Source organism: Dendrobates tinctorius, unplaced genomic scaffold (assembly GCF_039654945.1).
Source record: "Dendrobates tinctorius isolate UK_male_01 unplaced genomic scaffold, ASM3965494v1 ptg000351l, whole genome shotgun sequence".
In the NCBI taxonomy this organism is placed as follows: Eukaryota; Metazoa; Chordata; class Amphibia; order Anura; family Dendrobatidae; genus Dendrobates; species Dendrobates tinctorius.
In genome coordinates this window covers 1,965,515-1,992,008 of record NW_027362017.1, presented here as the reverse complement: position 1 = coordinate 1,992,008, position 26,494 = coordinate 1,965,515, and the positions used below count along the sequence as shown (strand labels likewise).

At 46.2% G+C, this 26,494-nt stretch overlaps 1 protein-coding gene across 1 annotated transcript in view; it reads left to right on the top strand.

The window, feature by feature from the left end:
- The window catches only part of LOC141075417 (complement C3-like), a 122,255-nt gene that overhangs the window by 18,540 nt on the left and 77,221 nt on the right, over positions 1-26,494 (top strand). Inside the window, exons 10-13 of the mRNA XM_073562450.1 lie at positions 9,207-9,322; positions 10,933-11,079; positions 15,655-15,867; positions 25,514-25,705. Coding sequence (XP_073418551.1) covers positions 9,207-9,322; positions 10,933-11,079; positions 15,655-15,867; positions 25,514-25,705 — 668 coding nt within the window. The remainder of the gene's footprint in view (positions 1-9,206; positions 9,323-10,932; positions 11,080-15,654; positions 15,868-25,513; positions 25,706-26,494) is intronic.

Genomic DNA, 26,494 nt, shown 5'->3' with positions numbered 1-26,494 from the left:
GAATTGGCAGGGCCACCACTGTCTGTCCAGGAGGCAGCACAAGCAGGGGTGCCGCTGTCGCGATGACCTTGCCCCGAGCCTCACCCTCCTGGCAGTCCCGATACACCCGCGCACCTCGCACCAGCTGCTGGAATACCTGTCCCTGAGACGTGCGAGAACCCCACTGCTTCAGTGTCATTTGTGTGGGATCATTAAGCAACAGGTTACCAAACTCTTTTAAAATATTCATGCCTAGGGTGACGGGGTGTCGTTGATCAGCTTCTCCTTGAGTCAGCACCACCCCTCTGCGGCCGAGGGGTTTACCGCACAACGTCACCTGCACCCACACTACCCCGGCAACCGGGACCGGCAGTTGGTTGGCGGCTACTAGTCTAATCATGGGCCCCCACTGAGGCCTTGCTGACTCCGGAAAGTTTCGTTGAAAGTACGCTGCGGGCATAGTGGTTACTTGTGACCCCGTGTCCACCAGACACCGGACGGCCTGGCCCTCTACTTCTGCCCAAACTACAGGACACTTTGCTACCAAATCTTCGGGACTTCCACCACCCCTAGTTGTGGTTTTCGGCTCCGAGCGGCGTCCCCCCAGCCCGGAGCCCTTTAGTTTAATGGCCGCCGGGGTGGGTATTTCCCACGCCGCGGACACTCTCGGGCGAAGTGGCCTGGTTCTCCACACTCATAACACCGTGCTGGTGGAGATTGACCACCCCGCGAAGAGCGTGACCCCCAGGGACCGGGATTAACACTGGGTCGCCCAGTCTCCGGTTCGGTTCTTCTCTTTACTTCAGCCAACTCGCTCTTAATATTTCTCAACTCTCGCTTCATCTCCTCCACCCATTGAGGTTCCTCAACTGTGTTCGAGGAGGCCTCCACACCTCGGACCTTCCCCACGGGGACCGACATCACCTGCTCTTGCTCCCGAACCCGTGCCTGACTTCCCACTTCTGAAAAGTCTATTTGGGGATTCATTCTGATCTGTTCCCGTAATGCCTGCTTTATCAGTGGATCTCGCAGTCCAGTCACCAGTAGGTCATGTAGGGTAATGTCAACAGGTCCTACCCCTACCCCGTCTTTTCTTTCAATAGCCGTATGCAACTCTTGGAGTACATTCATATACTGAGTAATCGTCTCCCCCTCTGCCTGCATCCGGCTAAACAGACGGGTCCTTAACTCTCCCACATTAGTGGGATCCCCGTGGGTCTGTTCCACTATCTGCAACACCTTTTCAAAAGTGTTACGGTGCCCCGGAGGTTTCAACATCACTGACCTCCGCACCTCCCCGTCTAGGGCCATGAGTGCCACTTCAGCCTCCAGGTCAGGGGTCATTGGGTGCATCCGAAAAAGCCCCCGCATCCGCTCTGTCCAGCTCCATAGCATAGTATTGGAGCCAGAGAATCTAGGCAGGTTGTTCAGCATGGCCCCCAATGAAATGCTGGTACGGGGACCCTCATTATTTACAGAGCTTACAGCTCCCCCATGTTCGGGGCCACCACTGTCCGCGCTCGGAGACTGCATCCTGCCGACTACGCCAAGTGTAGGGTTCGTGCAGGCTCACAGGATGCAGTGACAAGACGCGAGACTGAATATAGGGTGAAGTAAACTTTTATAAGTTTAAAGCCGCAAGGGCTAAACTGCTTCAATCAAACAAAGGGGAAACACCTATTTGTCCTCGCAGGGACTCGTAAAACAAACATTCAAACAAAAAAAAGGTCCTTATTTTCTATAGTGTACTTAGCCTTCCGGGCGTCGCTCGAGTTCACGACCACTCAGGGATTGCAGATGTGGCTGCCTTGTAATCCACGATTTCCCAGAAGGACTTGGGCTCGTCCGGCCCTGAAGAAACCAAAACGGTGGGGCGCAGCAGGCCCTGAAGGAACCGGAACGATGGGGCGCAGCAGGCCCTAAAGAAAATGGATGATGGGGTGCAACGGGCCCTGAAGAAATCGGAACGATGGGGCACAACAGGCCCTGAAGAAACTGGACGGTGGGGCGCAACGGGCCCTGAAGAAACCGGAACGATGGGGCGCAACAGGCCCTGAAGAAACTGGACGGTGGGGCGCAACGGGCCCTGAAGAAACCGGAACGATGGGGCACAACAGGCCCTGAAGAAACTGGACGGTGGGGCGCAACGGGCCCTGAAGAAACCGGAACGATGGGGCGCAACAGGCCCTGAAGAAACCGTAACGATGGGGCGCAACCGGCCCTGAAGAAACTGGATGGTGGGGCGCAACGGGATCTGAAGAAGCTGGAACGGTGGGGCGTAATAGGCCCTGAAGAAATGGGAACGGTGGGGCACAACAGGCCCTGAAGAAGCTGGAACGGTGGGGCGTAATAGGCCCTGAAGAAATGGGAACGGTGGGGCCCAATAGGCCCTGAAGAAACTGTTCGGGGGATAAATCTCCCAGGCATCCGTTTAGAGGCGCTCGTCCCCCAGCCAGGTCATGACGCAGTTCAAAAACATAAATGTTCACAAACTCTGCTCAGTGTCCCCTCAGTAAGCGGGACAGGGGCTCTGCGGCCGCCTATAGTGAGGTGGCGTCCCCTGAGGTCGGTGATGACGGGGTCGCAGCTGTGGGAGAAGACAGGGGGGCAGTGTCCTGGCCACTGTACCGGATTGCTCTCTCGTCGCAGCGGTCGCCTGAGATCCCGGTCCTGTCACACCACGGAGGGAATCAGCGGGCGTCAATTTATCTGTATGTATCCAGGGAGGGACTCCCGGGGACAGTCTCTTACGCGTCGCTCTTCGGACAGTCTCAAATTTTCCTTTGACAGTCTCCTGCCTGTCTCTCTTCCCCACACCGTCAGTTGTCACAGTCCTCCCCCTGCCACACGGCTCTCTCTCTCTTGTCAGGCTCTCTTCCAACTGCCACCTCAGCACGTCCCCTGCTCCTTTTACCCTCGCCCCGCCCCCTGTTGCCCTGACAACTTCAATCGCATGTCTCCCTTTGTAATCCCCCTGATGTGGTTTCTTCAATAACCTTGATGGCGGTCCCCCTGGTTCCGGCCCAATCACTGTATGGGGGTCCTCCTCCCCACAGGGACACACGTGAAGAGGGGACACACGTGAAGAGGGGACACACGTGAAGAGGGGACACACGTGAAGAGGGGACACACATGAAGAGGGGACACACGTGAAGAGGGGACACATTTGAAAAGGAGAGCAGATGCTGAAGAAGGGGACAGGTATAGAAAGGATCAGATAAATATGAAAGGTTAATAAATACTATAGAAGAAAGGGACAGATATAAAAGATACACAAGAAAGGATAGTGGGGTAAAGATGAGGAAGAGGGGGCAGAAAATACAATAGACAGAGGAACATACAGGTATGAAAGAAAGAGACAGAAAAGAGCAGAGGGGAGCAGGTATAATAAGAAACAGCAAGCCATGTTCAGAGAGGAGGAGAGTTGATGTAGACCAGGGGAAGTAAATGGAAACGATGGACACAGATTGCAATGAAGGCAAAATTTATGGTAGAGAAAAGCTTATAGGGAAGAGAAATGTCCCAAACAGTGGAGCAGATACAGAAAATGGGAGCAGATATGAAAAAGGAATACAAATACAGAAGAGGGGAGCAGGTATAAGAGAGAATCCGATCTAGATGAGGGAAGCATTCACAGAAGAGCAGATAGAGAAGAGGAGAGGAAACTAAAGAGGGTGACATTTATGGAGGAGGAGAACTGGTATAGAGAAGGGTAGCAGGTCTACAAGTGAAGAGGAAATATTGAAGAGGGGAAAAGGAAATGACGAATGGAGCAACATAAAAGAAAGGAGCAGATATAAATGAGCATGTAAAGTAGAAAGGAGGAGATATGAAAGTGTGATACAGATATAGAAGAGGGAGGAATAATACTGTGACATAAGGAGGCAGATACAGAAGGAGGGAAGTGGATCGCTCGCCAGGACAGTGGGGTTACTCGGTACCGGGCCGGTGTCTCAGAGGGATGTGTCACGGTGGCGGTGACCCGGTCCGTGGCCCTGGGCGTCCATGCAAAAGGGGTGAAACGTGGCTGAATAAAGGGTGCTCGGCAATGAAGGGGTTAAGCCGACGCTGCAGGCAGATCCTCTGGGACAGATGGTATAAGGCAGAAAGATGTAAGAGCTCCCCACAGATAGAGCTGTAGTCCCAGGGCAGTAGTAATAGGTGTTGAGGAAGAGGGTGCAGTGTTAGGCACAGAGATGTAGCAGTGCTGAAGGGGTTGCAGGAAGAAGGCAATGACACAACAGGGTGCAGTTTCCTTTACCTTTACTGTGCTTTATAAGTGCAGTCCAGGATCCAGATTACAGATGGAACAGGAGTTGATCAGTCTGGGAGCAACTTAGGAATCTCTCTATGCAGATGGGTTGTGTAGTCTCCTTTTTAGCGCTTATCTGAGGCACTTGCAGTACTGAGTTACACTGAAGTCCCCCTTGCTTGCTCTCTTTAGAACTCCCCTCGTATGGCAGACAGCCGTAGCCTCCTTTTTCTGGCTCACTCAAGTTGCTGCTGTGCCTCCGAGTCGTAGCTGGGAACAGAGCATTTACAGCCTCTTGTTCCTCTGGTTTTTGCTGCAGGACCATCAGCATCCATACAACCTCGGATACCGGACTCTGGATCATGCGCTACAGCTAGAAGTGAGCCTAAATTCTGCTCAATCCTTCAGCTCCTCTCTCTCATCCACACACTTCACCTTCTCCACATGAACTGAAATAGAATCCCTTTCCGGGCCCCAGAGAGCCGCTCCTCAGCAGTTTGGGTTCAGAGCTCCCTCTGCTGGCCTGGAGTGGGAACTGTGCTGTGTGCTGGATTTACCTGATGGAGAGACTTCATTGCTTCCAAGCATGACATCACACTCCCTAGGAGGAAGGTAATGCCACTGTGGCGACCATACTCCGGGGGGCGACATATTCCCCCCTAGTGCAATTCAGTACTCCCGGACTGAGAAAACATGCAAACATATAAACAAATGAACAATTGTGACTGTTACAAGATTTCAAAAATGAAAAATTACAAAAACCAAAGCTAAAAAATAGTCCTTGTGACGATTAGTCCATGCATCAATGTCCATGGTCCAATTCCTGAGCAAGTTGGTAACTATATACAAGGATTGTTTTGGCCACACATAGTGCTGTGGCCCAATTGTCCATCAAAACAAAATAAGATATTCAAAAAGTTCTTACAGAGTCTCTGTAGGCACATAAGCTTGCAAAGTTGCATATTTACAGGTACAGTTTACATTTTCTATTTGCACTTTAATCTCTATATCTAACTGGGATCTCACCTTTTGTACTGCGGGTAGATCTGCGTAGCATGGGTACTTCTAGTGGCCTATTAATCTTTAGTGGGCCTGTTACTGCTGTTGATAAACTGGGTAGTAGCCATCTGTGAACTCTTAGACTCACTGTGGGCGTGACAGATTCACCACTGGCAGGGCGAGGATCCTCTTGCTCCACTGCTGGTGTGGCATCCGCTGCCTGAACTTCCTGACTTTCAGAATTGTTTTGAGTGTCTGCTACTTCAATTGCAGTAGGCTGGGGAAAGATTAGGACAGGAACTATGATGGCTTGATTCACTCTTGTCCAGTTTGCAGGAAATTCTCTGAGTACAGTGCTGACCTTTTTCTCTTCTTTGGGTTGAAGGTTGTTCTGCTCTCCCATCTTTTCCTGTAGCTGGTCAGGGCACAGTTTCAGATGATCCCTCGATACTGATGATGAGGTTTCTTCTCCATCCTTACTGATAAAGCACGCTTTGGTGTTGTCAAAGTTTGATGGTAGGATGGTGTAGGGTTCAGCTTCCCATTAGTCATCCAATTTATGCATCCTCCTTTTCCTCTTGAGGACTTGTTCTCCTGGTGACAAGAGAACTGCAGGTGCATGTTGATTGTGGTTCTTTTCCTGTTTTTGTCTCGCCTGAGCTAGACTCTTTTCTACGCACTCTTGTACTCTTCGGTATTGCTGCTGCCTCTCTGTGTCCCAGTCAGCATCTGGCGATGTCACCTCAGGTGTCAGGACTCCCATATCCAAATCAATAGGCAACTTGCCAGGCCTCGCTCTCATTAGGTAGGCTGGAGTGCAGCTGGTGGAATTCACAGGAATGTGATTTTAGAGATCGACCAGATCTGGCAACTTCTCTGGCCACAGATTCCTCTCTTCCAAAGGCAAGGTCTTCAGTAGATCGATCACCACCTGATTCATCTTTTCACACATGCCATTGGTCTGTGGATGGTACGGTGTTGTCCTGATCTTCTTGCTACCATACAAGTTAGCGCCTCCTGCATGTTAAGAGCATAGTCCCGTATACTGTCCTGCAATCTTTGCTTACAACCAAAGAATCTCATTTTTATTTCAGCCGCAGTGCGGGTGTCAAAGGTGCTTCTTAGCTTAACCAGAATTTTTTTAACAGTCTCTTTATCAGTGTCCTGCCAGGACTTTACTTCTCTTTGCGCTGCACCAGTTAGCTGCCCAATAAGGATGTTCACTTTTTGGCTTTCAGACCGAGGATACACTTCAAACAAACTGCACAGTCTCTCTTTGAATTCACTCATGGTATGTGACTCCCCTGAGTACTGCGGTAACCAGGTCGCTCCCGGTATATAGGGCATGCACAGTGGCATAATGGGGACTGCTGTGGTGGGCGCTTGTTCTTGCGGTGCTCTGGAGGCGGTGTTGGCCGCTGGATTCTGCGGTGCCATTGAAGCCGCAGCTACGCTGACCCCTGCATCTTGCGGCGCTGTGGGGTGTACGGTAGCATTCACCGCTGCATCTTCTCTTGCCTCAGACATTCTCTTCCCCCCTAATTAATGTTGGCCAAGCCCCGTGTTTCACTGGCTTACCGGTCGCCGCTCCGCAGGCTGGGTGATTGGGGGACGCCGGGACTCCAGGCCTCTGCTCCTCACTTCCCGCCCGCTGGTCTCTTCCCACGCAGCACCTCACTTTTCACGCTCTCTTGCAGGCTCCGCCCATGACGGCATGCCCCTCTGGCTTCCAGCGCATGCCAAGTGGCGGGGTAATGGCGGCAATTGCAAAATAAGTCTATGGCACACAATACAGTCTCTGGCACACAGGACCCGGTGGCACCGGGCTTCGTAAATCCTGTTTGTGACACCAAAATGGATCACCCGCCAGGACAGTGGGGTTACTCGGTACCGGGCCAGTGTCTCAGAGGGATGTGTCACGGTGGCAGTGACCCGGTCCGTGGCCCTGGGTGTCCATGTGGGTCGCCCTCCCAGGGCTGTGGGGTACTTGGTACCAGGCCGGTCTCTCAGATGGGAATGTCACAGCAGCAGTGACCCGGTCCATTGCCCTGGGCGCCCATGTAAAAGGGGTAGAGTTGGGAATAAAGTTTAGAAGTGATTCGTGATGCCACCTGTGGTGTTCGGCAATGAAGGTGTTAAGCCGACACTGCAGACTGATCCTCTGGGACAGATGCTGTAGTGCAGCAATGATGGTGTAGCCCTCCACAGGCAGGGCTGTTGGTCCCAGGGCAGTGTAAATAGGTGTTTAGGAAAATGATGCAATGTTTGGCACAGAGATGTAGCAGTGCTGAGGATGTTGCAGGAGGGAGGCAAGGACACAACAGGGTGCAGTTTCTTTACCTTTACTTGGCAAACGTAGTCTAGGGTCCTGGTTACAGATGGCACAGGAGCAGGCTAGCCTGGAAGCAACTCAGGGATCTCTCTATCAGATGGGTTGTGTAGTCTCCTTCCTAGCGCTGGCTTGAGGTACATGCAGTACTTTGTTACACTGAAGTTCCTCCTTCTTATCTTCTCTTAGAACTACCTCGTATGGCAGACAGCTGTAGCCCTCTATCTCTCTTGGCTCACCGGTCGCTGTTGTGCCTCCGAGTCTTAGGTGGGAATAGAGTATTTACAGCTTCCTATTCCTCTGGTTTCTGTTGCAGGACCTTCAGTATCCATACAACTGTGGAGACCAGGCTCCAAATCATGCGCTATCACTGGGAGGGAGCTCTCTATCCTCAGCTCGACCTCCAGCTTCTCTCCACACGTCTACACTCGACGCCCTCCTCACACTAACTGACTAATTTCCCTTCCTGGCCCTCAGAGCGTGCTCCTCCCCCAATCCTGATTCAGAGCTCCCCTGCTGGCCAGGAGTGGGAACGGTGTTGCATGACATGGTTATCTGTTAGAGAGACCCTTCATTGCCTCCAAGCCTGACATCACCCTCCCTGGAGGAAGGCAATGCCACTGTGGAGACCATATTCCTGGGGGTGCAACAGAAGGAAAGATAAAGGGACAGAAGTAAGAGGCAGATACAGAGCAGGGTAAGGGAGCAGCTGTGAGGGAGGGGAGCAGAAAGGAGCAGCTTCAGGAGGAGAGAGCCGGTGCGGACACTTTCATTCTTCAGCTCTAATCTACGTTCATCATGATTGGAACATAAAAGAGAAAAAATGTGTTCAGTCAGTCAAAATGATCAAAATGCCCAGTTTCCCCATAGAGAAGTTACCATCAGCTTGTTTGGGTTTGTGGGAATTGATCTGGAGTTTGAGGCATCTTCATCTCATGTGGCATAAATATAGAAAGTACAGAGGTCGTGGCCACACTGGAGACTTAAGGGGCCCAAAAGATCTCTGTTCACCATGACTAACGGTGCTACTCAAAATTCGACACGTGTAGGTGCTACTTGTTGATCAGGGTATTTTTTCTGATGTTATCACTGTTTTAACACACTTCATTAAAATCTGGAATTTTTGACTCCATCTTGAGCTGGATCTCCTCTATAGCCGTCACAAATGATCTCTGCCCCATAAGGGGACCAATACTATAAATGAAGTGTGATACTTTTGGAATCGGGATTTCGCTGGGAGTCGATTAGCTTCTGGATACATATGAGGAAGGTCATTTTTACCGCTTAGTAGTTTTTGGATTGGTTCCTCAGGACTTGCTGGGATTTCTTGCTGTGATAGAGAACTTCTTCCCTCAGTGGTTCAACATTGGGAAATTCACTCTACTTCATTGCCAAGAAGTGACTTTTCCATGTAATTAGAACACACTATATAAAAATATGTGTGTAACCTAAAAATACAACACTGTCTCTATTCTTTTGAGGATCTAATATCTGTTCCCCAGGGGGCAAAATTTCAAATAAGTACATTTTAAAGTCTTTCACTTATACAAAAAAGTGAGATTACATCCAATTGCTTTCACACCCTGTATTTCTGAATGACTAGCAGATTGTACCATTGAGAACAACTCTTAGTTTTTCCTTTTACAGGTGGAGATTTAGTTGAAGCCGAGTTGGGTAACATATTTATAGTAAAATCACCATATAAAATCCTCTTCACCAGGACCCCAAAATATTTCAAACCAGGAATGCCTTTTGACCTCACGGTAAGCAGCGACTTATGATTTAATAATTACATTAACTGTTAAAACCTTTATAAAAAGAATTAATGGCATAATATGCAGGTAAGGTCATATAAAGGAATTGCACCACCTAGTGAGTAAAGAAGGAATTATACAACCATTTTTAAAGTGCTAGTGCAACAAAAGAGGTTATAAAATATAAATAACTCCACAGCATTATTCAAATGGTAGTTAACCCTATGTAGGTAGACTTATAAAATGATTTCGAAATGTATCAAGCGCAATATATAGTTCATAATTTTACGGTCCCATATAAGTACAAAGGTTTTGTAAGTTGCTCATAGAACCAATTAGTTTTAAACCAGTGTCAGTCCCTGAAAAAAAAAAATAATTATATAGCCTTCTAATCATAATCATAATCAAAATCATATATATTCACTCTATGCAACTAAGTATTAACCAGTGTTAATCCCTGCCAGGAGGGTATCAATAGTTTCAATATAGTCTTACAATTATAATCATATATATTCATACCATATAATTATTAAACCAGTGTTAGTACCTGCAAAGAGGATATCAATGGTTTAAATATAGCCCTATAATTATAATCCTATATAGTGTTCTTATTAGTAATTAGATATTAGACAAATAGGTTACCCAAGGCCTAGAGAAAAAGAATTAAGAACAGGGGTAGAATTAACAAAAAAATGGTAAATAACATATGTATCTGGGAGTAATTTTAGTACTGATCCCTTTATTGTGCGTTTCACCAGAACGGCTTCTTCGTCTTTCTAAATTTTTTTTAAGTTTACCTACATAGGGTTAACTACCATTTGAATAATACTACCTCTTTTGTTGCACTAGCACTTTAAAAATGGATTTATGACATCTTTTTTGCTTACTAGGTGGTGCTATTCCTTTATATGACCTTACCTGCATATTATACCATTAATTCTATTTATAATGGTTTTAGACCAATTAAAAAAGGAATTTCATATTTTATATGTAACTGTATATATGTATTTGATATATTGAACTCCCTTGCTATGTGTTGCCCTTTTGTTTTGTACATGTTATAATAAGACAGAGCAATGCGAGAATACAAAATATGTCAAATTATATCTGGGGAATTAAGAACTTTCTTATCTTCTCGCTTGCTGAGATTTCTTTTTTCCTTCCTTTAGGTTGACTATAAATGTTTAAAAATCTACTCAGTCTCCATAAAATGTGTCTATAGTCATGCATTAAATAATAGAAAAGAGGGAGAGGAGGGAGATGCAGCTTCAGCCTCTCACATAATGTTTCATTGAAACACAGCAGCATGGCCACACATAGTTTTGATGGACCTTGTGACTGAGTTGTCCAAAAGCCCCCCTACCACATAAGGAGACACCAGTGTTATGAATGCCACACGGTAGGTGGTGGGACCCCATTACAGCTTTTTAATTGAAACCCCAAAAATTCTAAACCATTTTCTGAGTCGGAAATATAGAAAATCACAGGTATCAAAAATAGCTCCCTTGGTTATACTACTTAAGAGGAGCTTAGTGTTACCATACTCTTCTAGTTCTTCCTTTCAACCAAACATTCCCACAGTCACTTTTTCCTTTTTATCCCCCTTTCATTTGCTGCAGGTTATTGTGACAAATCCAGATGGTTCTACTGCAAAAAATATCCCACTGGTGGCAGAACCTGGGAAAGTCCGTGCGACAACCCTTTTGGATGGAACAGCAAGAATATTTGTGAACACAGGCGCAAATACCAATATTCTGAATATAAACGTGAGTACAATTGGGTTTATGTGACTAGTTCACATGTTGATGGATCTAAGCAGGGATGACATCCCACATGGACAGACAGTTCAGCTGTATATAGGGGACTGGGGCCAGAAAAACTTAATATTGCATAGAGGCTGTAATTATTTCACTTTGTCCCCATGTAGATTCTCCTTCTCTAACTTATATTATTTGAGTGCCCACTCCTGCATCTCTATGTACTTTCATTAATAGCTGATCAAATATTTGTGACGTGCTCACCAGGGCCGTAGGGTACCCGGAATCGGACCAGACAGTTCTATGAGGGAGGTCACGGGGCCGTGATCCGTTTCCGTGGCCCTGGCCGTGTCATAAAATAGACGATAGTTATGTGGTGTTTTATCATTACTCCACCCGTGGTGTTCGGCAATGGGTGGCCCACACTACGATTTTGGTCCTCTGGGGCTGATGGTGACGCAGCAAAGATGGTTCAGCTCCCCACGGGTAGAGCGGGGCCCCAGGGCAAATATATTTGATTGTTCAGATGGTGGTGAATGTTGGGGTGCAGTGAATAAGTGAAGGACACAGAGAGGTGAAGTTTTCTTTACCTTTTACTTGAAAGTAGATGCAATCTGGGGTACCAATTACAGATGACAGATGGAGTCGGCTCACCTGGAGGCATTCAGGGGATCCACCCTGACAGGTGTGGTTGGGGACCTTCCTTCTGCTCTCTCTTTTTGGGTCCCTGCTGCTTGTAGCTAAGCTGCAGCCCTCTCCTGCGTGATGGTTTCTAACCTGTATGGCAGACAGCATGAGCCTATATCACGGGCACTGTCCTTTTCACTGTCAGCCCCGGGCTCTTGATCTGCTGCCGTGCCTTCAGGTGTTCAGTGTGGCCAGGGAGCTTGCAGTCCCCTGCCCTCCAGATTCGGCTGTCAGGGCGTACAGAACCCACCCAGCAAAGGACTCTGGCATCCCTATTTATCAGCGCTCTGCTCTGGGGTCAGCTATACACACTTTTAGTTCCCTTGTCTCTGCTCCTGTCCCTTCCGTCTCCACAGACCAACTGCGAACTCTCCTCTCTCACTATCCTGTCATGAGCTCCAACTGGCTCCCGTTTCCATGACAACTCCCCTGTTTACTCTCTCAGCAGACTTCTTTCTGACTCACTAACCCCACCTGCTGACCAGAATTTATAAGGAAGCTCCTCTTTCTGGCCTGGAGCAGGAATTGACATGTACACTGTGTTACCTGGCATGGAGACCCCCCTGCCTCCAGGCATGACATCAGCACTTAGAGGGAGCCAATGTCACCATGGCAACCGGACTCTGGGGTGCCACATTTGCTTTTTTTTTTAATTGTGGTCTCCCATGATTAAAACTCCCAACCTCTTGCATGGCAGTCAGGAGCTTTTGCAATAAATCATAAGCTTCACTGCTAAATATATCCAGGAGGCCTAAATGAAGCTCATTGTCACAACATTGGCCAGTCAGTGCTCGGCTTGCTTTCTTCGGCAGCTCTTGAAAAAGCATTGGTCAGGGAACATGCTGCACTTGATGTTACGGGGGCAGCTAGGTAGCTATTGATTGGGGAAAATGTCAGACAGGGAAGATGAGCAAAGAGGCATGGCTCAGCTGGAGCAGGCAGAGAGACTCAGCAGAGATGCCCATGGCCTGCAGGGCTCCTGCCATCAGCCAAGAATCAGAAGTCATGAAATATAGCAGATAGGTATAAGTGTGAGATCTGATGTGTCATTGGTGTTAGCAGAGTGAATGGTCGGTGCAGTCCACTGTATAAGTGACATATGTGCTATGGTCTGAGCAATGTGTGTATCATATATGTAATGTAAAAGTGACATCAGCAGTGTGTGAGAGCTGTGTGCAGTATACAGCCAGTGTGAGCTGTGTGTGGTATGCAGCCAGTATGAGAGCTATGTGCAATATACATCCAGCATGAGAGCTGTGCACGGTATATGGCCAGTGTGAGAGCTGTGTGCGGTATACGGCCAGCATGAGAGCTCTGTGCGGTATACGTCCAGTGTGAGTGCTGTGTGCGGTGTTGTGAATTCACTTTCTGGTCTACCTCTGGTTGCTGGTGAGGGTGGTGGAGCTGGTTGTATTGACAGAGGAGTCGTGAGTTCTCTTCTCCGGGCTCCCTCTGGTGGTTGCAGGAGGTAATGAAACTGATCTAATTAACAGAGACCTGCCACCTGATAATGAGGACGACGATTGGACATCTGGAGTCTCTGACTGGATTTAAGCCAGCCGACTCCCTCTATCCCTGCTGGTGATTTTTCCTGCCTCCTGAGGTCTTAGCTTGAGAATGCAGGGACTGAACTGGAAACTAAGTGTTCTTTGCTATTGTTCACATTTGATTTGGTTTTGTTTATTCAGTTTTGTGTGCTCAGCCAGCCCCGGCTGGGGCTGTGCTGAATTTCCATCCTTATGTTACTGTTTGTGCCAGTTTGCTTTTTGTCCCTTTTTAGATTGGCCTCTTTTTGCTCAGTTTTCAGAATATGCCAGAGTGCTGATATAGTGGGTTAAGTCTAGTGACTTCAGGGTTCTTTTTGCTATCAGAAGTGTTGGACATTTTTGCAGGGTTTTTTGGCATGATTGCAGACAGAATCTTTCCTTTCCTGTCCTTTCTAGTTAGTGTGGGCCCCATCGTTTGCTCAGCCTATTTTCCTACCTGTGTTTGTGCTTTCATCTTGTCTCACCGCCAATATATGTTTGGGGGCTATCTATTCCTTTGGGGTCTGCTCTGGGGCAGTTTAGATTTCCCCTTTTCTTGCTTTAGGCTTATTTATTCCTCCGGCTGTGTCGAGGCGTCTAGAATCATCGTAGGTACGCTCAACAGGCTACTGCTAGTTGTGTGGATAGGATCGGGGTCTGCAATCCGCTTAGTTGCCAACCTCTCTGGTTTTCTGTAGCTTAGCTTGGTCTTGTTTTCCTCCTCGGTGACCCAATCATAACAGTGCAGTATACGGCCAGCATGAGAGCTGCGTGTGGTATATGTTCAGTGTGAGTGCTGTGTGCGGTATACAGCCAGCATGAGAGCTGTGTGCGGTATATGTCCAGTGTGAGTGCTGTTTGCGGTATACGGCCAGCATGAGAGCTGTGCGTGGTATGCGGCCAGCCTGAGAGCTGTGCATGGTATACGGCCAGTGTGAGAGCTGTGTGCAGTGTATGGCCAGTGTGAGAGCTGTGTGCGGTATACGGCCAGTATGAGATGTGTGCGGTATACGGCCAGTGTGAGCGCAGTGCGTGGTATACGGCCAGTGTGAGAGCTGTGTGTGGTATACGGCCAGTGTGAGAGCTGTGTGCGGTATACGGTCAGTGTGAGAGCTGTGTATGGTATACGGCCAGTGTGAGAGCTGTGTGTGGTATACGGCCAGTGTGAGAGCAGTGCGTGGTATACGGCCAGTGTGAGAGCTGTGTGTGGTATACGGCCAGTGTGAGAGCTGTGTGCGGTATATGGTCAGTGTGAGAGCTGTGTGTGGTATACGGCCAGTGTGAGAGCTGTGTGTGGTATGCGGCCAACCTGAGAGCTGTGCATGGTATACGGCCAGTGTGAGAGCTGTGTGCAGTATACGGCCAGTATGAGAGCTGTGTGCGGTATACAGCCAATGTGAGTGCTGCGTGTGGTCTACGGTCAGTGTATGTGTTGCAAGCAGTATGTGGCCAGTGTGTGAGTGCTGTCTGTGGTATACGGCCAGTGTGTAAGGGCTGTATGTGGTATATGGCCAGTGTGTGAGTGCTGTGTGCGGTAAATGAGCAGTGCGTGAGTACTATATTTGCAGTGTGGGGTGAGTGGGGAGTGGCGTAGCCCACTAAGGTGGAGAGAGCTGTTCTCCATGCTGGCGGCAGCCGGAGGTTGACAGTTGTGGAGCAGCAGAGGGAGCGCCATCTGCTCTGTAATGACTGCAGCCAGGTACTTCATGTAGAAGTAATAGGAGCAAAACCGTACTGCTTGGCCATGGTGACTACACAGTAGATGGCGCTGTGCTGCACTGCTCCATAACATCGGGCCGCCACCGACATTGAGAACAGGTGATCGGTGGGGGTGCCAAAGACATGCAGGGGTCCTGGGCAAATGGAGTAGCAAAAACAATGGAGTGGGGGGCACAAAAGGCAATTTTGCACAGGATACGATTTAACCTAAGACCGGCCCTGGATCCAAAGAAATTAGGTGTAGGCTTCGGCACTCAAAAATAATGTTTGCAATAGAGTTTATTAACAAGAAGATGACCCAAATGTATTCCAGATAATCAAAAAAGTCAGCGTTTCAGCCAAATAACCGGCCTTTGTCAAGAGATATCTGGGAGGGAAAGGGTCTCATAGAATTGCAATTCACAAGGCGCCAAGAGGTAATCCAAGGGATGAATAGGTTATCCAAGGACTGGTGAGGTTATACGGTCATGCTGCAGGTAACAAGGGAGAAAAAGGGAACAATATTTGTGGTCAGTTTACCCTTCACTTCAAGGCAATACAAACCACAGGCCATTCGGTGGTGCAGTGTCTGAGGTGAACCAGCTCTTTCATTCTTATGCATCCCTATGAAATATCTCTAATTTTTTATGTTTATGTAATTTTTGCCTTCTAGGTGAAGACAGCCGTGCCCAGGTTACCATCCGTACGACAGGCATCTGACAGTCTCTCCGTGGAGGCATATCAGGCATCCAATGGACAGCAGAACTACTTACACATCAGTATCACTAACAGTCTGCTGGAACTTGGGAAACAAGTGTTTGTACATTTCAACATCCTGAATAAAAATGGAGAAATTCAGAAGCAAATACTACTTTTTACCTACCTGGTACAGAAAATTATCAATTATACATATGCCATAAGTCGTTTTCAGATGCAATGCGATTTCCTTCCACAATTAATATTAGCAACATTTTCTGCTGTGCTCAGTACTAGAGATGAGCGCATATTTCAATATACGGTTCGGATTACGATCGCCGTATTTGCAATATGCGCCGAACATAGCCGAACGCCATTGGAATCATTGGGAGTAGAGATGAGCATATATGTTTGGAAACGATCGTCAAACATATATTCAGCACGATTACTGCTCTTTCGGATATAGCGATCGTTTTCCAAACTTATTCGTTCATCTCTACTCAGTACCACTGCCACTGGGAAGGTAGCAAAATAATCAACACAATTACTATATTACTACTAGTGTTGAGTGATACCACCCGATACTGAAAAATATCGGATCGGAATGGATCGGCCGATCTAAAAAAAGTATCGGGTAGCGCCGATTCCGTTCCCGGAAGTCCCATTCAAGTCAATGGAACAGAAATATCGGAATTAAAAAAAACCTTTTTTTCCCTGTAGGTTAATTCTACATGAAGAAAATCAACTAATAATAATAATGTAGAATGTATTGGGGGAGGTGGAGGAGACATTAAAGCCATAGAGGTTTAGCCCAATCAAATGGAATAGCAGAAATTTTTTTTTTTTTTAAAGACGTTCGTAGTTACAAAGATATTGACTATGTTAAAGTCTTTAATATTTTGTCAGATATGTATGTTTCACTACTTCCAGGCTCTTCACCTTCTTTTTTACTTCTCCCACACTTTCTCCTTCATCATCCTCAGCAGCATCTTTTTCATCAACTTCTTCTTCACCTTATTCATCTTCTTCCCCTTCTTCTTCTTCTTCTTCACCTTCTTCCTATTTTTTTTTTTTTTTACATTCTTCGTATTCTTCTTATTCAACTATTATACTTCTTCATATTCTACTTCTTCATCTTCTTCCTATTTTTCTTCTTCATCATATTCTTATTTGTGTCAGGCATTCCTGTAGTTGTAATCTATAAAAGTTTGAAGATTACACCTTCCGTTCAGCCTGTCACAAAAGATTTACAACAGGATTTGTCCGCGTTCAGTTTGGCCTGCAGCAGCAGGCCTTTTCCAGGGGCACCACGAGGAGGAACGGACTCACCCCCATACACTGCTTAGTCTTCTTCTGCTTATAAATTAGATAATATCATTTGCTCAGATTTTTAGTTTTATGCTTAATGTTCTTCTGCTTTTGGTTTTTATGCTTCTTGTTCTTCTGTCTCTTGTTGTTCTGCATCTTGGTGGTTGTCTTCATGTTCTTTGTCCTCTTGGTCATCTTCTTCAGGGTTATCTTTTAGGTATTCTTCTGTGTGGTCTTCAGGGTCGTCGTCTTCAGGGTCATTGTCAGGTAGATCCAGAGTGAGAATCGAAAACCATTTCCACAAGCTTTAACTTGGAAAAGTAGCAGAAGGTACAAGAAGGCTGAGGAACTGCCAAGAACCAACTGCCGGTACTGGAACCCGGATGGGTAGCAGAAGGAACAATAGCAGTTGGAACTAGTGAGGACCACCTGACAGTGCTGGAACCCGGAGGGGCAGCAGAAGGAAGAAGAGCCAATGGGACAACCGTGGACCAGCTGACGGTGCTGGAACACGGTTACTAAGCAGGAGGTACCGGTGCTACAAAGCGCTACCAAGGACCAGCAGACATTGCTGGAACTTGGATACCGAGAAGGAGGCACCTAGGCCAAAGGCTCTGCCGAGAAACAGCTGACGGTGCTGGAACCCGGATGAGTAGCAGAAGGTACCCATAATCAACAAAGTTGCAAGGCCACGAGCAGGACGCAGTTACCGAATCCCACAGTCCGACAGAGGGTGCTTGTCCTATTGGCACAATGGAACCAGCCTTTAGTACCAGAACCCGCAGTCCACATAGTAAGCACCAAAACTGCAGGCACCATAGACTCGGCTAACCCGACCGCAACACGATAGGACAACGTATCGGTGGCAAAGTGACGTTGACACTACCCGGAAACAGCAGGCGTGCAGGAACCAGGCTGGGAAGGAGGGAGTACCCATGCCAAAGACACTCCTACTGATTGTAACCTTGCTCCACTATGGCCTCCGGCTCCACTGTCTCTAGTATTTCCCCTGGCCTCCAACCCCGCCAGTTACAGCTCTGAAGTGGCATCTGCACAATCCACACTTGTTCCTGTGTTACTGTGGCTCAGTCACGTCAGTTGATCCCCTGATGTGTGTCTGGCAAGGTTTCCTGCTCAGTCCTCATTCACACTACTAGTAATGGGGATGTGGACAGAGCAGGAGACATTGCCGGACACACATCAGGGGATCAACTGATGTGACTGAGCCCCAGTAACTCAGGAATAAGTGTGGATTGTGCAGACGCCACTTCAGAGCAGCAACTGGCGGGGTTGGAGGCCAGGGGAAAAACTAGAGACAGTGGAGCCAGAGGCCTAAGTGGAGCATGGTTAAAAATCAGTAGGAGTTTGAATGTGGATGGAGCAGGAGACTTTGCCATCCACACAGCAGGGGAGCAGCTGGGATTACTGAACCCCACTAACACAGGAGCTAGTGTGTTTTTCTCTGTGCAGACGACACATCTGAGCGACAACTGGCTGTGTTGAAGCCCAGGGATTATAGTTCAGGTGGTAGAAACATGAACACAACAGGAGACCTGGATACAGTTGCCAACCAATTATTTAGTCGGGAAGAGGACTGGCAAATTCTGGAGAGATCCAGGCCTTGTTCATTTTCAGAAAACTAAGCCGGTCGACGTTATCGGAAGATAGTCGTATGCGACGGTCTGTTAGTACACCACCTGCGGCACTAAAGACGCGTTCCGATAATACACTGGCAGCAGGGCAAGCCAGCACCTCCAATGCATACTGGCTAATCTCTGGCCATGTATCCAGCTTAGAGACCCAAAACTTGAAGGGGGAAGAGCCATCTGGGAGTACACTGACAGGGCAAGACATGTAGTCTGTCACCATCTGACGGAAACGTTGCCTCCTGCTGACTGGAGCCGTCTGTGATGGTGTAGACAATTGTGGCGGACACACAAAACTTTGCCACATTTGGGCCATAGTGGTCTTGCCTTGTGCTAAGGCACTGCCTCTGCTCCCTCTTTGTGCCGAGTTTCCTCCGCTGCCTCGACGCACAGAGCTGCTTTGTAAAGCACTAGCACCACTGCTGTCGGGTGAAATGGAAAAGATGATGGACTGCACCAGTGTGTCTTGGTACTCCCGCAGTTTACGCTCCTGGTTCAACGTTGGTATGAGGCTTTGTAAGTTGTCCCGGTAGCGAGGATCTAGGAGGGTGTACACCCAATAATCAGCCGTGTAGAGAATGTGGGCGATGCGGTGGTCGTTTCTCAGGCACTGCAGCATGAAATCAAACATGTGCTGCAGACTCCCAACTGCCAAAGAACCGCTGTCCCCTGCTTGAGGCGAGATCTCTGCCTGCTCTGCATCACTCCACCCTCGCAGTACATACTGACTAGAGCTTTGTGTACCTCCCTCCTCTGGAGACATGTCTTCCTCCTCCATCGACTCCTCCTCATCCTCCTCACAAAGTGTCCCCTGCCTAGGCCTTTGTGAGGAACCACGTAGCTCAGCCTGTCCAGAAGCAGATGGCATTTGGGACTCCTCATCCTCCATCTCTTCCAAAACCTCATCCCTTAGTGCTTGCAGTGTTTTTTGAAGCAGGCAGATAAGGGGGACAGTCATGCTGACTAGTGCATCATCTGCACTTGCCATCCACGTGGAATCATTGAAGGCACGCAAAACGCGGCAGATGTCCTTCATGGAGGCCCACTCAGTGGTGCTGAAGTGTGACCGGCGCATAGTGCGACTTGTTTGTGCCTGATGCAGCTGGTACTCCATGACTGCTGCCTGCTGCTCACACAACCGCTCCAACATATGTAACGTTGAATTCCACCTGGTGGGTAGGTCACATATGATGCGATGTTCCGGAAGGCGTAATCGGTGCTGCAGAGCAGCAAGGCGCGATCTTGCCATGCTGGAACGCCGCAAGTGAGCGCACTCTATGCGGACCTTGTGCAGCAGTGCATCAAGATCCGGATACTCCCTCAGAAAGCTCTGCATGACCAAGTTCAGCACATGTGCCAGACATGGGATGTGAGTGAGGTTGCCTAGGCCAAGAGCTGCCACCAGATTTCGGCCATTGTCACTAACTACCAAGCCCGGCTGGAGATTTGCTGGCACAAACCACACGTTACTCTCCTGCTTGATGGCATTCCAGAGCTCCTGCGCTGTGTGGCTTCAATTCCCCAAAGAAATTAATTTGAGTACGGCCTGTTGACGTTTGGCCACGGCTGTGCTCATATCGGTCGTAACAGGCTCCTGCTGCGCTGTTTCAGAGGAACTTGAGTAGGAGGATGAGTCTATGTGTACAGACTGGATTCCTGCAATCCGTGGAGTTGGCAGAACACATACAGCGCCACTCTCCAGATCTGTACCCGGCTCCACAACATTGACCCAATGGGCAGTGAGGGAAAGGTATCGTCCCTGTCCATGGTTACTGGTCCACGTATCGGTGGTCAGGTGGACCTTGCTACTAACGGCGTTTAGTAACGCATGTTTTATTTTTCCCTCCACATGTTTCTGCAGGGCAGGGACGGCTCGCCTGCTGAAATAAAAGCGGCTGGGCACGGTGTATTGTGGGACTGCCAATGCCATGAAGACCCGGAAGGTGTCAGTCTCCACCAGCCTGAATGAGAGCATTTCAAGTGCCAGTAGTTTGGCAATGCCAGCATTCAGAGCCTGTGCTCGGGGATGGTTTGCCGAGTATGCCCGCCTTTTATCCCATGCCTGTGCTACCGATGGCTGTTGAGTGGCCTGGGAGTGTGAGGATGACTGGGAACGTGGTGCTGTGGGTGGAATGTCACAGGGTCTCCGGACAACAGTGCCAGAGGTTCTTCCTTGGCGATCCTTTGAGGAAACCGAACCAGCTGTGTGTGAGCTGGAGGAAGAGACCCCAACACGAGCTGAAGAGGTGGTAGGTGGTGCTGCATGTGGCCTACGTCTTCAGTGTATCTGTGTAACTCCACCTCGTGCTTGGTCCGCACATGTTTCCACATATTAGTGGTATTGAGGTTGCTGACATTTTTCCCTCTTTTGACTCTCTGATGACACTGCTTGCATTTGACAAAGCAAATGTCATCTGCAACTGTGTCAAAAAAGGACCACGCACTGCAAGTCTTGGGAGCGCCCGTTTTGCCTTTTGAAAGAGGCATGCTCCTAACGGGTGCCGAAGTGGAGACTACAGGCAGCCAAGTCTGCCCCCTCCCTCTCCCTCCTGTTTTGGCTGTTTGGGGAATCTCTTCCTCAGAGCTGCTCCCACCACCTTCCTGTTCCTCACGCCATGATGGGTCAAGGACCTCATCATCTACACTCCCCTCTTCAAACACCTGCTTCTCCTGGGTTGTCTCGCCAGCACCGTACGCACCAGAAAGTGGCACCTGTGTCTCGTCATCATCTGATGCGTACTGAGGTGTGCTGGCCTTAGGCACTGGCCCACCCGCCTCTTCAGATTCAGAGGGACAAAGAAGTTGCGCATCACTGCATACTCCCTCTTCTTCACATTCTGGAATGCTGCTTGGCTGGCCCTCTCTTTCCAAGCCAACAGATTCAGAGAACAGAAGTAGAGACTGTGATGGCTCCTGTCCAGGGCTTTCTGACTGCCTGGGCACTTTGGCAGGTGGTGATGAGACAGATGGTTGCTCTTCGGTGCTCTGGCCCTGAGAGGATATGGATGTCATTTAAGTCGATGCGTTAGCTGCCATCCATCCGACAACGGCTTCAATTTGTTCCTCCCGCAGCAGTGGGGTACGGCGAGGTCCTACAAAGCTGCGCATAAAGGACTGTTGCCTGCTAAAACTGGGGGATGCTGACTCACTGGTGCCCGCAGCAGGTACAGAATCCCCACGTCCTCTCCCTGCAGAATCCCCACGTCCTCTCCCTGCAGAATCCCCACGTCCTCTCCCTGCTGAAACTCCACGCCCACACCCATGTGCCTTACTCCCTGCCTTCTTAATCTTGCTAGACTGATAATGATAGGCAGAAAAGTACAAAGGGGGGGCTTAGTGTGCTTATTCCTGAACAGCTGGTTACAGGTAGAAGAAACACTAATTTTATGAAGTGTGTGTGGACTACACTTTAATGGGAGCTAATGTGGCCTACACAACTTTCAAATGTAGTGTTTTGTGAAAAAAAACTAAAAGGATGTGACCAAAGATTTGAAAGTGATAGTATCACCAACTTTTTGGAGCTATTACAATGCAGGCAGGTAACCTACAATGCAAAAGATGAGGCTCCAAAAAAATTGGGTAATACTAATCTGGCTGCAGATGACGGGTACAAGCCAGAAAAAAGGCTCCTCTATCTACTCCTATATAGTGTTTGCAACCAACCAATGTAGATGGATACGGATGGATGCACACTAATAGGAGAAGAAAAAATGAGATGCAATTAAAGAAAAATATGTGTGAGTCAGTGACGCACGCTGAGCGGTCTACAACCAGACATAGCTGCAGGACACACTACTCAGCGTGAGCTGCACTAACACACAGTCAGAGACCTCTCAGACAGCCGTGAACAGGGCAGCTAAGTGGGCACTAGCACTGAAAGGCTGCAGAAAGGCTCCGCTGTCTACTCCTAGAGTGTTTGCAACCACCGTATATGGATACGGATGGATGCACACTAATAGGAGAAGAAAAAATGAGCAGCAATAAAAGAAAAATATGTGTGAGGCAGTGACACACGCTGAGCAGCCTACAACCAGACGTAGCTGCAGGACACACTACTCAGCGTGAGCTGCACTCACGCACAGTCAGAGACCTCTCAGACAGCCGTGACCAGTGCAGCTAAGTGGGCACTAGCACTGAAAGGCTGCAGAAAGGCTCCGCTGTCTACTACTAGTGCTTGCAACCAACGTATATGGATACGGATGGAAGCACACTAGCTAGAATCTTTGAAAAATAAGCAGCTCAAAATGAAAAATATGTATGAAGCAGCAGTGAGGCACGCTGGGCTGCCTACAACCAGACGTGGCTGCAGGACACACTACTCAGCGTGAGCTGCACTCACACAGCCCTTGCAGACAGCTGTGAATACTGCTGCTAGGGAAAAGAAAGCTACAGTGGTGGTTTATGTAGCCTGGGTAAAGCAAAATATTGTTTTGAGAATCGCTATTTCTAACTGTCCCTCACAGTCTTCAACAGCAGCCTGTCCCTAACTGAATTCACAGCAGAGTGACCAGAAATGGTGGCGGCGGTGGCTTTTATAGTGCATCATGACATCATTACAGCAGCCAATCACAGCCATGCCAATAGTTAACATGCCTACATGCCTAACAGGATGTGCCCACACTTCTGAGGATTCCTATTAGCTGAATCAAAGCGAGCGGGCTCATAGCATTATGGGAACTTCCGATTCCGGTATCCGATATGAAAAAAGTATCGGAAGTCAGTATCGGAAATCCGATACAGCTAATATCGGCCGATACCCGATACTTGCGGTATCGGAATGCTCAACACTAATTACTACACATTATTTATAAGAATACTGTATAAGCATTATTACACTTCCCTCAGTGTATAAGAATATAACTACTATAACACTGCCCCTATGTACAAGAATATAACTACTATAATACTGCCCCCTATGTACAAGAATATATCTACTATAATACTGCCCCTATGTACAAGAATATAACTACTATAATACTGCTCCTATGTAGAAGAATATAACTACTATAATACTGTCCCCTATGTACAAGAATATAACTACTATAATACTGCTCCTATGTACAAGAATATAACTACTATAATACTGCCCCCTATGTACAAGAATATACTATAATACTGCTCCTATGTACAAGAATATAACTACTATAATACTGCTCCTATGTACAAGAATATAACTACTATATTACTGCCCTCTATGTACAAGAATATAACTACTATAATACTGCCCCTATGTACAAAAATATAACTACTATATTACTGCCCTCTATGTACAAGAATACAACTACTATAATATTGCCCCTACGTACAAGAATATAACTACTATAACACTGCTCCTATGTACAAAAATATAACTACTATAATACTGCCCCTATGTACAAGAATATAACTACTATAATACTGCTCCTATTTACAAGAAAATAACTGCTATAATACTGCCCTCTATGTACAAGAATATAACTACTATAATACTGCTCCTATGTACAAAAATATAACTACTATAATACTGCCCCTATGTACAAGAATATAACTACTATAATACTGCTCCTATTTACAAGAAAATAACTGCTATAATACTGCCCCTATGTACAAGAATATAACTACTATAATACTGCCCCTATGTACAAGAATATAATTACTATAATACTGCCCCTATGTACAAGAATATAACTACTATAATACTGCGCCTATGTACAAAAATATAACTACTATACTGCTGCCTTCTATGTACAAGAATATAACTACTATAATACTGCCAATACGTACAAGAATATAACTACTATAACACTGCCCTCTATGTCCAAGAATATAACTACTATAATACTGCCCCTATGTACAAGAATATAACAACTATAATACTGCCCCTATGTACAAGAATATAACTACTATAATACTGCTCCTATGTACAAGAATATAACTACTATAATACTGCTCCTATGTACAAGAATATAACTACTATAATACTGCCCCTATGTACAAGAATATAACTACTATAATACTTCCCCTATATACAAGAATATAACTACTATAATACTGGTCCTATGTACAGGAATATAACTACTATATTACTGCCCCCCATGTACAAGAATATAACTACTATAATACTGCTCCTATGTACAAGAATATAACTACTATAATACTGCTCCTATGTACAAGAATATAACTACTATAATACTGCCCCTATGTACAAGAATATAACTACTATAATACTACTCCTATGTACAAGAATATAACTACTATAATACTGCTCCTATGTACAATAATATAACTACTATAATACTGCCCCTATGTACAAGAATATAACTACTATAATACTGCCCCTATGTACAAGAATATAACTACTATAATACTGCCCCCTATGTACAAGAATATAACTACTATAATACTGCCCCTATGTACAATAATATAACTACTATAATACTGCCCCTATGTACAAGAATATAACTACTATAATACTGCCCCTATGTACAAGAATATAACTACTATAATACTGGTCCTATGTACAGGAATATAACTAGTATATTACTGCCCCCGAAGTACAAGAATATAACTACTATAATACTGCTCCCTATGTACAAGAATATAACTACTATAATACTGCTCCTATGTACAAGAATATAACTACTATAATACTGCTCCTATGTACACGAATATAACTACTATAATACTGCTCCTATGTACAAGAATATATCTACTATAATACTGCCCCCTAACTACTATAATACCCTCCTTTTTGTATATGAATAATACTATTAGAGTATTGCCCTCCTCCCTTCCACCATGATCATTAGCCGGTAAGCTTCAGTTTTCGTTTTTTATATTAAAATGTAAATATAGAACTATGAATATGTATCACTAATAACTGTGTTGCTTTTCTTCTTCCAGATACTCAGCAGGGGAAAGATAGTGACGGTGGGCAGGCAGGAGCGTCTTCCCGGTCAGTCTATGGTCACCATGCCTTTGGTCATTACAGAAGAGTTATTACCGTCTTTCCGCATTGTGGCTTATTACACCATAGGGAATGATATTGTGTCGGACTCTATTTTGCTGGATGTTGTTGATGACTGCATGGGAACGGTAAAGAGGCTTTATTAACAAGAAATCTCATATTTATTAAGTTACAATTTAAAAAGGGTGTAACAAAAAATGTATTAATTTGAATAAATAAAGTTCAATTTAGATTTACATTTTAGAATCATTTTGATCTCCAAATTTAAATTCTAATATTAATTTTAAAAAAATGCAAAAAAATAAATAAGAATATAATTTGATAAAAGCTCAAATATTAATGTGAAATAAAAATATATTAAAATAATAAACGATCAAATGCTGTTATGAAATACAAACTCTAAAAATAAAAGAATAAGAATAAGAATCATAAGAATAATCATAATTATCATGCTTATTCTATTTTTTTCATATTATTAGTATTATTAAATAATCTAATTTATTATCCTTATTATTTATTATTATACATTTATTTTTAGGGTTTTATATTTCTTTTACTAACAAAACTGTTAGTAGTTACCGTAACATCTTTGTATTTTTTTATAATTGTGCTATTAATATTTTTATTTATTATTAATATTTGAGTTCTTATCAAATTATATTCCGAGTTTTGCTTGTTTAAAATATTATAATTTATTTTTATTACCATTATTATTATAATTATTATTAACTAATCCTTTTAGGTCTTTAACACGGTTTTTTGAAATAGGGATGCATCATGCATTTAATTTTAGTTTAAAAGATAATTATTGTAGTTATTTATTTTTTAATATGAAACTTCACTTGTGGCTTCTACCAAAAAGTGACAGGGAAACTACATACAGGGTTTTCAGTGTATATTTTTACTTTCCATCAATA